Consider the following 13,701-nt stretch of genomic DNA (forward strand, 5'->3'; position numbering starts at 1 on the left):
TAGTGTTGTGTTATGTAGTGGCTTTGCTGGCATGCATCCCCAAAATCCCCACCAAGATTCACATGCTAAAATTGCCACTGCACTTTTTGTGAATATGGAACATTTCTGGGACCTTTTATTTCAGCTCATGAAACATAGGACCAACACTTACATGTTGCGTTTATATTTTTGTTCAGTGTAATATGCAAATGGTATGCAGATAGTCTTAGGATACTAAAATCATCATACATTTTATGTGCAACATGATGTCCCTGCTCCCACAGATCCCTGCTGTGAACCTGAGTGAGGACCATGTCAGGACGCTGAGTGTGCTCACCTGTATAGGTGGAGCCATCTCTGTGTTCTTCTGCACCATCACCTTACTGAGTCACTGCCTGCAGCATGCGTGAGTAACACATTTACATTTACATTTTAGTCATTTAGCAGACGCTCTTATCCAGAGCGACTTACAGGAGCAATTAGGGTTAAGTGCCTTGCTTAAGGACACATCTACAGAATTTTCACCTAGTCGGCTCGGGGATTAGAACCAGCGACCTTTCGGTTACTGGCACAACGCTCTTACCCACTAAGCTACCTGCCTCTAAAGCAAACATACACACATACAGACGCACACAATCTTTCTCTCTTTCAGACGGAAATCTACTGACCATGCCATGCTGATCCATCTCCAGTTGGTGGCATCTCTGCTGTTGCTCAACCTGCTTCTGATGAGCAGTATGGGTTTGGCCTTTGTGGGCCCTGCCTCTATGGCCCCTGGCCTGTGTCCTGCCGTGGCCGCCCTGCTGCACTACTCACTGCTCTGCTGCTTCACCTGGATGGGCCTGGAGGCCCTGCATCTGTACAGGCTGCTGGTCCTGGTCTACAACACCTACATGAGACACTACCTGCTGAAGCTGAGCCTGCTGGGCTGGGGTAAGAACAGCACTGTCAGAACAGATAACGCCACAGTTAAACAGTCAACAACAGTTCATATGTACAGACCAGCAGTAAACTGAAAATCAAAAGCCTCAACAATCTGTCTCCTCTCAGGTGTTCCTGCTTTGGTTGTATCCATAGTCGCCGCTGTCAGTACAGATTTCTATGGGCTGAATAACGGAATGTGAGTTCATTAACAAAACACATCATATTGGTGCTTTGCATACCAGCCCTCAGAATGACTTTCTCCCTCTGATACACAGGTGCTGGATCAAAGACTCTGATGTGCAGTACGGCTCTGTTGTGGCTTACCTGATAGTGGGCTTGCTCTTCAACGGCACCATCTTTATCATCGTCATCACAACGACGCTCCAGCTGCGCTCTGTGATGTTGCCGCAGCAGAAGAGGCGGAGCTGCAACATCACCTGCAGCATTCTGGGGCTGACCTGTGCCCTGGGCCTCACCTGGGGGCTGGGCTTCTTCTCCATGGGCTACACCAACCACGTCATCCTATACATCTTCACCATTCTCAACTCACTGCAGGGTAACCTATCATCCTTATCGGAGGGAGCCAATGGCATACTTTATTTTCGTAAGAGTGAGAAAACAAGCAAGTAACATAGGGGTGAAAGATATCCTGTACATACAGATGAACAATCTAAATAATGCTTATTCAGGAACATTGCAATTTTACATTTCTAACACTGCAGATAGCAATAATGTACTGCTGAGAACTGCTGACATGGTTTCAAGCTCCACAGACAAGTATGGCTGTTCTACACAGAGTATTTCTTTCTGAACATTCAGTAATGTTGCGCTCTCCGGATACACCTCTGCTCGTTAATATGACACTGCTTCCCGTTTTCCACAGGGTTCTTCCTGTTCCTGTGGATCTGTGTTAAGAGACTGCGGGGGGCAGAGCCGAGTGCCATGACAACTGGACAGAGCTTTAGCACCCACATTCTCTCCGATGGAAGCGAGGTCTGGCCCTCTTCTGGAAGAATGAGGCAGTCAGTGCCTCCAGAGGGAGAAATTGCTGCAAATACATCGAAGTTCTGACCAAAAGCTCACTTTAGTTTGCGACGCTTTAGCTCACTGAGATGAATGGAAGTCTACTAATGGAAATGAAGTACTGTGAAGGAAATGTTTTGCTTCAGTCCTATACAGTACATCACATAATAGTTCAATTAATTTTAAAGCAGATAATCACTAAGAAAGAACGCGTTGTACTCCTATCGTTTAATTTCTTCCTGTTAAAATGAGATGCGGTTTTCTATGCCATGATGTATGCACCTTTCACCTAAAGCCTTCTATTATTATTTCCCTGGGATGGAAAGGGGGGTTGGATTGGGGTCGGGGGTTGGGACTGTTCCCAGAGATGAAAATAAAGTATGAATTGTAATGATTGTACACTTGAATTCTGTAATAAATATACATATATTTAAAAAAAGACTAAATATGTTACACTCCTAACTCAAATGTGTCACTTTGTTCTATATTACAATGGTTTAATGGTTGGTGGTCTTCTGCACAAGGACTTACTATACTCCTGAACTAAAAACTCCACAACTTAATGACATGGTACAGGTTTATTTTCATTAAAAAAAGATACAAAAGTATTTATATCACTAAACCCCCTCCTGAGTGCATTCACCCACCATCTCCCACCTTTAAGAGAGAGGTGTTTGAGTTAGTCTGAATGCATGGTGATAGGATAGGTGGTCAACTTCTGAACATCACAGTATCGTCCTGTTGGCTTACTGAAACATCCCCTAACCAAGAACCTCTTCCCTCATAGTCACCTCCTGTTCCTGTACCACGTCCCCCTGGAACAACCCAGTGGTTCGGTCCACTGTCTGCACCGGACTCCTCTCTTGCCCAGACTCCCTTCGTAAGCACTCCAGCTCCTCCCTCTCCCTTTGCATTCTTTCCTTCTCCATCTGCAGCTCCACTCTCTCTCTCTGCAGGTCTTCCCTCTGCCTCTGTAGGGAGCGGGCCTCCTGCTCCTGGCTTCTCCTCAGGGTCTCTAGGGCCTCCTTCTCTGCAGATGCCTCTCTGGTGTTGGCCCGACGTAGAGTCTCCAGGAGCTCCCTCTGCTGCTCCAGCGCCCGCGCCTCCTGCTGCTGAGCCCTCCTCAAGGCCTCCGTCAGCTCACGCTCACGCTCCAACACACGCACCTCCCCCTCACATGCTCCCATCACATCAAATGCATCTACAGAGAGAGAGAGACAGGAAAGACCGCATGAAATCAAGAGCTCAGGTTAACTTAACTTATGTATTTTCCTAAATGAACAGATGTATGAGGATCAGTTCATCGAATACAGAATACAGTATTTTGGGATCAATTTGAGCAACACTGACATGCACACATACATACAGTCATCAGACTTACCTGGAAATTTCCCTGGGCTTTGTTTCAGTGCAACCCCTCCAATTCTCCTTGTCAGGTTGGTGTGTTTGGGGCCTGAGTCACCGTCTTTGCGCAATGTTTTCTGGATGCCGCTGGTCTTCTGTTTCTTGATGTGGCCCTCCAGGCGAGCAAAGGCCTCTGGATGTCTCTTGGACAAGTGGCGCAGCAGGTTGCTGGTGCTGCTCTGGTGCTGGATCTTCTCATTGCAGATCAGACACAGCGCACGGTTCTGCTCCTCCAACCGCTCGTAGTGCGTCCACACGGAGCTCCACTTCCGGCCGGATGGTGCGGCCCCTGCACCGCCCTGGCCCACAATCCCAGCCCCGCTGTCTCTGACCACAGCATGATCCTCTGCTGCCTTCAGGATGCCGTTGATGGCGCTTGCGATGTCTGCGTCACTCACCGAGGCTGCCTGCTCTGGGGGCTGCTCCTCTAGTGCTACCTCCACTGAAACACAAACAGACCAGCAAAAAAAAGTTACTCCACTGAGGACTGTCTGACTAGCTACCTTATCTTACAGCTAACTACATGGCCAAAAGTATGTGGACATCCCTTCAAATTATTGGATTCTGCTATTTCAGCCACACCCCTTTAGGTGCAACAACGGCTCAGCCACGAAGTGGTAGGCAACACAAGCTCACAGAATGGGACTGCCAAGTGCTGAAGCTCGTAGCTCATAAAAATTGTCTGTCCTCGGTTGCAACACTCACTACCGAGTTCCAAACTGCCTCTGGAAGCAACGTCAGCACAATAATTGTTCATCGGGAGCTTCATGAAATGAGTTTCCATGGCCTAAGTTCATCATGTGCAATGCCAAGTGAGGGAGATTTTTTAGTGGACTATGAGATAAAACTGAGTTAATCACGAACATATAGTTAGAATTCTCTGCTGCTAGACAATAACTTAATTGGGTCATTTCACTGTGTGTATGTGTGGGTGAAGTGGGAATCTGACCTAGGGTCGAATTGCTCGCTCCTACTTAAATCCATGGCCGTCCTAATTTATCAGAGACTCAAACCAGACTGTGGCCTTTTGCCTCTCTCCTCAAACAAAGTGAAATAGCGGCCAGGGTTGGACAGAGTTCAGGCTAAACCTTTGTCTCTCCTTGGCTATCTTCTTGATTGATTACACCATGATGGGGTGGGGTTTGTGTATGTTTGAAAGATTAAGTATGGACCTGTCATGTCCAACAATCAGTCTTCAGGTCAAGCCCGGGAGAGCCGGGGTTGAACAGAGTTTAAACTAAACGTGTGTTTTTGCAAGATAAGGGATTGATTGATTGTATTAATATTGATTCTGAACTGAATGAAAGTCGAATTTAGCCGCCATCATAGACAAAGGAAGTGGGCGGAGCAATAGAGCTGGAAACTGAAGAGGGAGGGATTTTGAGCTAGAAGAGATGTGAATGGGACTATATAGCTGGGGAAGAGAGAGAGAGAGAAGAGGGGGCTACTCTGCAGACCAGCACGGGCTTTCTTGAATTGAAATAAAGTTAAATCTTGATTCTACAAAAACTCTGGAAGAACTAAAGTATAGTGATTAATTTCCACAACACAAGCGTCAGCTGGAGTGGTGTAAGCTCACCGCCATCGGACTCTGGAGCAGTGGAAACGCATTCTCTGGAGTGATGAACCACACTTCACCATCTGGCAGTCTGGACAAATCTGGGTTTGGTGTATGCCAGGAGAATTTTACCTGCCCCAATGCATAGTGCCAACTGTAAAGGAGGAATAATGGTCTGGGGCTGATTTTCATGGTTCGGGCTAGGCCCCTTACTTCCAGTGAAAGGAAATCTTAACGCTACAGCATACAATGACATTCCAGACAATTCTGTGCTTCCAACTTTGTGGCAACAGTTTGGGGAAGGCCCTTTCTTGTTTCAGCATGTCCCCATGCACAAAACGAGGTCCATACAGAAATGGTTTGTTGAGATCGGTGTGGAAGAACTTGACTGGCCTGCACAGAGCCCTGACCTCAACCCCATTGAACACCTTTGGGATGAATTGGAACGCCAACTGCGAGCAAGGCCTAATCGCCCAACATCAGTGCCCGACCTCACTAATGCTCATGGCTGAATGGAAGCAAGTCCCCGCAGCAATGTTCCAACATCTAGTGGAAAGCCTTCCCAGAAGAGTGGAGGCTGTTATAGCAGCAAAGGGAGGACCAACTACATATTAATGGCCGAGATTTTGGAATGAGATGTTCGACGAGTAGGTGTCCACATACTTTTGGTCATGTAGAGTATTTTACATGAAGTGCCTTCAGAAAGTATTCACACCAATTGACTTTTTCAAAATGTTGTTGAGTTACAGCCTGAATTTAAAATATATTACATTTAGATTTTTTTGTCACTGGCCTACACACAACACCCCATAATGTCAAAGTGAAATTATGTTTTTACAAATGTCTTAAGTCAATAAGTATTCAAACCCTCTGTTATGGCAAGCCTAAATAAGTTGAGGAATTAAAATGTGCTTAACAAGTCACATAATAAAGTTGCAATAATAGTGTTTAACATGATTTTTGAATGACTACCTCATCTCTGTACCGCACACATACAGACTATTGTAAAGGTCCATCAGTCGAGCAGTGAATTTCAAACAGATTCAACCACAAAAGACCAGGGAGGTTTTCCAATGCCTCGCAAAGAAGGGCGCCTATTGGTAGATGGGTAAAAATAAAATAAAAAGCAGACCATGGTGAGGTTATTACTTTCACTTTGGATGGTGTACCAATACACCCAGTCACTACATAGATACAGGCGTCCTTCCTAACTCATTTGCCAGGGAGGAAGGTAACTACTCAGGGATTTCACCATGAGGCCAATGGTGACTTTAAAATAGTTACAGAGTTTAATGATGTGATAGGAGAAAACTGAGGATAGATCAACTTTCATTGTAGTTACTCCACAATACTAACCTAATTGACAGCGGGAAAAAGGACGCATGTACAGAATAAAACTATTCCAAAACATGCATCCTGTTTGCAACAAGGCACTAATGTAATACTGCAAAAAATGTGGCATAGCTATTATGTTTTTGTCCTGAATACAAAGTGTTATGTTTGGGGCAAATCCAATACATTACTGAGTACCACTCAATATTTTCAAGTATAGTGGTGGCTGCATCATGTTATGGGTATGCTTGTAATTGTTAAGGACAGGGGAGTTTTTCAGGATAAAAAAGAAAACGGTACAGGCAAAATCCTAAAGGAAAACCTGGTTCAGTCTGCTTTCCACAAGACACTGGGAAATGAATTCACATTTCAACAGAACAATAACCTAAAACCCAAGGCTAAATCTACACGAGTTTTTTTACCAAGAAGACAGTGAATGTTCTCGAGTGGCCGAGTTACAGTCGACTTAAATTTACTTGAAGCTGTATGGCAAGACCTGGTTGTCTAGCAATGATCAACAACCGATTTGACAGAGCTTGAAGAATTTTGAAAATAATAAACTGGGCAAATATAGCACAATCCAGGTGTGGAAAGCTCTTAGAGACTTACCCAGAAAGACTCACAGCTATAATTGCTGCCAAAAGTGCTTTTGCAAAGTCGTGAATCAGGGGTGTGAATACTTATGTAAATGAGATAATGCATTAATACATTTTGTATAACTGTGCTAAAATTTCTAGAAACATGTTATCACATTGTCATTATGGGGTATTGTGTGTAGATGGGTGAGAATTTGTTTTATTTAATCAATTTTGAATTCAGGCTGTAACAAAATGTGGAATAAGTCAAGGTGTATGAATACTTACTGAAGCGACTGTAGCTACCTAGCTCCAGAGATGGGACCAAGTCACTATTATTCAAGCCACAAGCATTTTATACAATAAATATGTTGAAATTACAATATCACTGGAGTCATGGCAAATAAATTTGTGCCACTTGTGTAGCCTACCTGGAGTTGGCAAACAGATTTAATAAATAGCCTATAACTCCGTTTTTTGTTGTAGCCTTGTGTATTATGCAATTGTCAATGGCCATGTTAGTTAATTAAATTAGAAGTTATCAGCTGTGATCATGGTCACAGCTCTATAGCAAAATGTATCATTCTCCACATTTAAAGTCAGTTTCAATTAGATGTTGGCCTTTCAGGGGCTATAGCAGGGTTCTTCAATTCCGGTCCTGGTGGGCCGAAACACTTCTGTTTTTTATTTCTACCTGGTAGTTAATTGCACTCACCTGGTGTCCCAGGTCTGAATTAGCCCCTGATTAGAAGGAGAGGATGAAAACAGAGGTGTTTCGGCCCTCCAGGACCGGAATTGAAGAACCCTGGGCTATAGGCTACCTGCATCTAGATCAGCAAACCATGGCAAAGTTGAAGTGCAATTATAAATCCAGATTTTAGTCAGTAGCCTATGCCTATTGAAATAACAAGTCAATCTCGCAAATAGGCCATTTATAACAGTTTGTAGCCTTACCATCTGGCACATAATGAAGGCACAATTGCCAGAAAGCCTAACATTCGTTTTTTTACGTTTGTCCAAGTGTTTCTTGCACAAATATTGAGATCCTCTATCCAACTTCATCACTCAAACTCTCCTGTCAGATGTATCTATAGTTATGCACATGCGCAAACAGGATTTATTTCCAATTATAAACTGGGTGGTTTGAGCCCTGAATGCTGATTGGTTGAAAGCCATGGTATATTAGACTGTGTACCATGGGAATGACAAAAAAATTACTTTTTACATTGTTAACAAGTTTATAATAGCAATCAGGCTCCTCAGGGGTTTGTGGTATACGGCCAATATAACACTGCTAAGGGCCATGTCCAAAGAACAGCCCTTAGCCGTGGTATATTGGCCATAGCACAATCCAGGTGTGGAAAAGGGTTCGACTCTCCTGAGTGGCGCAGTGGTCTAAGGCTGTGCCACTAGAGATCCTGGTTCGAATCCAGGCTCTGTCGCAGCCGGCCGCGACCGGGAGACTAATGGGCGGCGCACAATTGGCCCAGCGTCGTCCAGGGTAGGGGAGGGAATGGCCGGCAGGGATGTAGCTCAGTTGATAGAGCATGGCGTTTGCAACGCCAGGGTTGTGGGTTCGATTCCCACGGGGGGCCAGTATAAAAAAATATATATATATATATATATATATACCGTATGTATTCACTAACTGTAAGTCGCTCTGGATAAGAGCGTCTGCTAAATGACTAAAATGTAAAAATGAAAATGAAAGCTCTTAGAGACTTACCCAGAAAGACTCACAGCTATAATTGCTATAAAGGCCTTATTGTTTAATCATAGCAGTCAAAACAATTTAAATCGACATCCATTGATGGAAAATGATCTGGAGAGTTTAATAAGGGCGATTTATCTTTTCTCTTGCAACATTCTTAAACTTGGAGATGGAAAACAGAATTTCGCTTCTTAACCTACTTCTTACAAAATTACGTAGATATTCCTTCTTAATTCGCTCGATAAAGTTATGAAAAGGGTTTTCATGGAAAAATTTGCCAACTCCTCTGTTGCTGCAAAACAACATTTATTTTGTGGGCAGGTTTTCAGAGGTCATTAGGTTAGACATTTTAGCTCGACCTGGCAACACTGCTTGGCTTGTATAATTACCCTAAAGTTGTAGACATGCTGCCCGAAAAGTAAGAGGGAATGTTATCACAAATCAGTTCGTAGATCAGCATGTTTCTCCACGATCACTACATTGTAACGGTGGGTCAGCAACAGCTGATTCGGGACACAGACTTGCGGCATAACAGGCAGCATTGCTGCTTCATGAAAACAGAAAACTCATAATGTTAGCTACTAACGTTACAAGTTAGCTAGCTTTTGGTGGAAGCATTCAGCATTGTGTGTGCAGCATAAGATAACTGGTTGGTAAGCAGCATTCAATGCGTTTTATATGAAGTGTGACTGATTCAGCTATAACGCTAGCTCTTCTCATAGACGTCCAGTCATTGAGCTAACGACTATCCATTTAAAAGTGCGTCTCGGCAGAAATATATTTATATAAAATAATTACATCATTTTCTGCAGCGGTGGCAACAATTTCCCACCGCTGCTAAATTAATATAGGGGAAACACTGCCTTTAGGCTATGATCAAAAATAGCATCTGGGATCAAAAAGACCCACACATTAGGCAGTCAACCAAACTTTGCAACCAGTCTTTCCGCCGTGACACGAGACTCATAACACTCGGATATGGGGGACGTTATAACATAGCTAGCCCGGTCTATGCTATGTGGTACAAATGTGTGCTAGCTAGTTAAGTTAGCATCTGGCCTAACACAATGGAAACATTTGACTTAATAGCGAAACACCGTCTGTGCATCAAGCGTGGGTTGACGAATGAAAGTCTGATACACTTTACTTTCGCATAACCAGATATTCGAGTATGATAACGTCTCCATAATATCAAATCATACCATCACAATAGTCTTCATTGCTAATCATCATTGGTTGACTGTTGTCGTCCGCCGCCCCAGACCGCCTATCTTTTGATGCTGCTGCGCTACTATACTCATTCAGGTGTTTACTACGCAAATGCCTTAGCATGTTCGTGGTGTGGCCGCAATGAAGGACGGTCTCCAAACACAGCAGACAAGTCACTTTCTTCTCGTCTACGGCTCTGAAAAAAGACCAAACGACACTTCGTTTTCTAGGAGCCATCTTCCCATAAGCGTCTCGTCGGTCGTCACTAGTTACCACAGCCACAAAGTAATAAAGGCCGCCTATTTCTAGAATGTATCTTATTAAAATGTGATTTTAAACCTAACCATAACTGTAAGCACACTGATAACCTTGTGCCTAACCTTAAATGAAGACCAATTATGTTTACGATATAGCCCATTTTGACTTTGTGGTTGTGGTAACTAATAGCCGTCTCGTCAGCAACACCAAAAAGGTACTTCCGGGTCACGGAATTTCTGAACTCTTCTAAATTAAGTCCCACACGTTATAGTAGAAAAATTTAAATAACCCGTATTAATTATTGATATATGAAAAATAATTGTCTAAACATTAAGTGATTCATATGTTCATATTTAAGTGACATTTCCATTCAATGTGGGTTTTAAAACATGTTCTATGGTCAAATAAATGCCCCCAATGTGAATTGAATAAATGTTGGCTTACAGAGCAAAAACTATTCTAGGTGCCGCAGTAAAATTATTGTAGGGAATAATCAGTAGGGTCTGTAGAATGTATTCAGTAATGTCTGTATATATATGTATATATACACTACCAGTCAAAAGTTTGGACACACCACCTCAAAAGTTTGGACACACCTACTGATTCCATATGTGTTGTTTCATAGTTTTGATGTCTTCACTACAAAGTAGAAAATAAAGAAAAACCCTAGAATGAATAGGTGTGTCCAAACTTTTGACTGGTACTGTATACAGCACACCTACAGCACACCTACTCACACCTACTGTATACAGTACCAGTCAAAAGTTTGGACACACCTACTAATTCCAGACACCTACTAATTCCAGGGTTTTTCTTTATTTTCACTATTTTCTACATTGTAGAATAATAGTGAAGACATCAACACTATGAAATAACACATATGGAATCATGTAGTAACCAAAAAAGTGTTAAACAAATCAAAATATATTTCATATTTGAGATTCTTCAAAGTAGCCACCCTTTGCCTTGATGACAGCTTTGCACACTCTTGGCATTTATATACACTACCAGTCAAAAGTTTGGACACACCTACTCATTCAAGGTTTTATTTTTATTTTGTGGAGGCCAGGTCATCTGATGCAGCACTCCATCACGCTCCTTCTTGGTAAAATAGCCCTTACACAGCCTGGAGGTGTGTTGGGTCATTGTCCTGTTGAAAAACAAATGATAGTCCCACTAAGCCCAAAACAGATGGGATGGCGTATCGCTGTAGAATGCTATGGTAGCCATACTGGTTAAGTGTGCCTTGAATTCTAAATAAATCACATACAGTGTCATCAGCAAAGCACCCCCACACCATAACACCTCCTCCTCCATGCTTTACGGTGGGAAATACACATGCGGAGATCATCCGTTCACCAACACCGCGTCTCACAAAGACACGGCGGTTAGAACCAAAAATCTCAAATTTGGGCTCCAGACCAAAGGACACATTTCCACCGGTCTAATGTCCATTGCTCGTGTTTCTTGGCCCAAGCAGGTCTCTTCTTCTTATTGGTGTCCTTTAGTAGTGGTTTCTTTGCAGCAATTCGACCATGAAGGCCTGATTCACAGTCCCCTCTGAACAGTTGATGTTGAGATGTGTCTGTTACTTGAACTCTGTGAAGCATTTATTTGGGCTGCAATTTCTGAGGCTGGTAACTCTAGTGAACTTATCCTCTGCAGCAGAGGTAACTGTGGGTCTTCCATTCCTGTGGTGGTCCTCATGAAAGCCAGTTTCATTATAGTGCTTGACAGGGGCGGTGTGTTCAATAGGGCGATATGGGCGACGCACTGCCAAACGGGAAAAGGAAGGGATTTTTTTTCTAATCAATTATATCACGGCAACAGTAGTTATCAGTGTTGTAATCTAGACGTCTTATCTGCCACAGTGCCACACTGCCACTAAATGTCCAATCAGGCTAAAGTCGTGCTTCAAATGTCCCCGCCCGTTTTGGGGCGATTTCAGTCAGGTTGAAAATCGCCCAGAAGTCTGTCATAGACTCCCATGTAAAATCTATTTTTTTCAAATTTCAGAGCTTTCAATACAATCTCTATGGGTTTCTGAGGGCTTGCACTTACGCGCTTTCGTCATACGTAACGTAACCATGAACGTAACTAAGAAAAGAGCGGGTAGCAGCGTCTCTGTTGCGACCTGCAGTGTGTGTGACGTTTGGTGTGGCGTTATCTTATGTTTTTAATCTTATGTTTTTAATTTGTACACTTAGTGGCGTTATTTTATGTTTTTAATTTGTACACTTAGTTTACAAACATTCTGCCAACCATGGATTTCCAGTGGTGGGGTCACGGTGTTGGACTGATCTTGTTGATCGTGTACATACCCGCTACGAACGGACTAAATAATGAAAACGCTGCTGGCAGCGGAATCCAATACAGCAGGGAGTTTTTACTACAATGCAACTCAAATACGAACGCGATGGATATCCCAATGGCCCATCTAATACCTGATTGTCTGCGAGTGGATTACAAACCCAAATGCAAACGTGGAAAACGCGGGGGAATCAGACAACGACTTAAAAAAAATTAAGAACAAACTTCCCTTACCCACCACCTTGCTGATTAATGCCCAGTCACTGAGGGGGAAAGCGGATGAGTTGTCAGCGAATCTGCGCTTCCAACACGAATATCGGGAGGCCTGTTTGCTGGCATTTACTGAGACTTGGCTGGATGACAGAGTCCCGGACAGAGAAGTGGAGCCGGCCGGCTTCACCCTGGTCAGAGCGGACCGCGATCTGACAGTCACAGGGAAACTTCACGGCGGGGGTGTCTGTCAGGGACCAGTGGTGTAAATCGATCCTGGTAAGAGAGCGACTCTGTACCCCCGACATTGAACTGCTTTCTGTGTCACTGCGACCTTACTATCTGCCCCGTGAGTTCCCCCAATTGTTTGTTACCGTTGTGTACATTCAACCAAAAGCTAATATAACAAAGGCATCAGAGATTATTTATAATCTGTCACATAAACTGGAATCCATCTCCCCCGACGCACCCAAATTTATTTTAGGGGATTTTAACAACTGTACCTTGCACAAAGTCTTGCGCACATACCATCAGTATGTGAAATGTCACACTAGGAAAAATAGGACTCTTGATTTGTACTATGGGACAATACCAAAGGCGTTCTCTGCCACCACCAGACCTCCTCTGGGGACATCAGACCACAATGTGGTCTACCTCAGGCCAATTTACTGTCGCCTCCTGGAGAGGGAGAAACCCACAGTTAAAACTGTCCAGATCTGGAATGACAACAGTATCACTTGGGGTGTTTTGACTGTACAATGTGGGAGGTATTTGAGGACAGCAGCTCTGATCTGGATGAACTCACAGAGGTTATTTCAGACTATGTAAACTTCTGTGTTGAGTCAGTTGTGCCTACTAAGACCTGTAAAATCTTCCCTAACAACAAGCCTTGGGTATCAAAACATCTAAAATCACTACTTGATAGGAAGAAGGCAGTTTATGCTGGGGGTGATAGACAGGCTTTAAGAGATGTACAACGTGAGATAAAAAGACAGATACTGGTGGACAAGTTTTGCGGAGTGTTTGAGTTAGCTTTGCGAGGCAAAGATGAAACTGAGGGCTCCACCAACCCTGGTAAGCCAACACTTTTGAGATCAGTCAATAAATGCTTCTGGTATTGACTTATATGCTGCCCCTGTCTTCATGTTGTTGCTGGACATATCTTTTTTAAAATGTGTGTAGGTCACCTAAATCATCAGAAAAATTGC

The 13,701-nt window shown here is 43.4% G+C and overlaps 1 protein-coding gene across 1 annotated transcript; it reads right to left on the reverse strand.

The window, feature by feature from the left end:
* Positions 1-1,475: 1,475 nt before the first annotated feature.
* On the reverse strand, positions 1,476-10,175 carry LOC311111148 (uncharacterized protein). The gene is made up of 3 exons (XM_084153836.1): positions 9,709-10,175; positions 3,308-3,772; positions 1,476-3,127 (listed from the first exon to the last, which is right to left on the reverse strand). The coding sequence occupies exons 1-3, from the start codon at positions 9,950-9,952 to the stop codon at positions 2,688-2,690; spliced, it is 1,149 nt and encodes a 382-aa protein (XP_084009962.1). The 5' UTR covers positions 9,953-10,175; the 3' UTR covers positions 1,476-2,687.
* Between the last annotated feature and the right edge of the window lie 3,526 nt (positions 10,176-13,701).

Source organism: Coregonus lavaretus (assembly GCF_964263955.1).
Source record: "Coregonus lavaretus genome assembly, chromosome: 37".
Taxonomy (NCBI): domain Eukaryota; kingdom Metazoa; phylum Chordata; class Actinopteri; order Salmoniformes; family Salmonidae; genus Coregonus; species Coregonus lavaretus.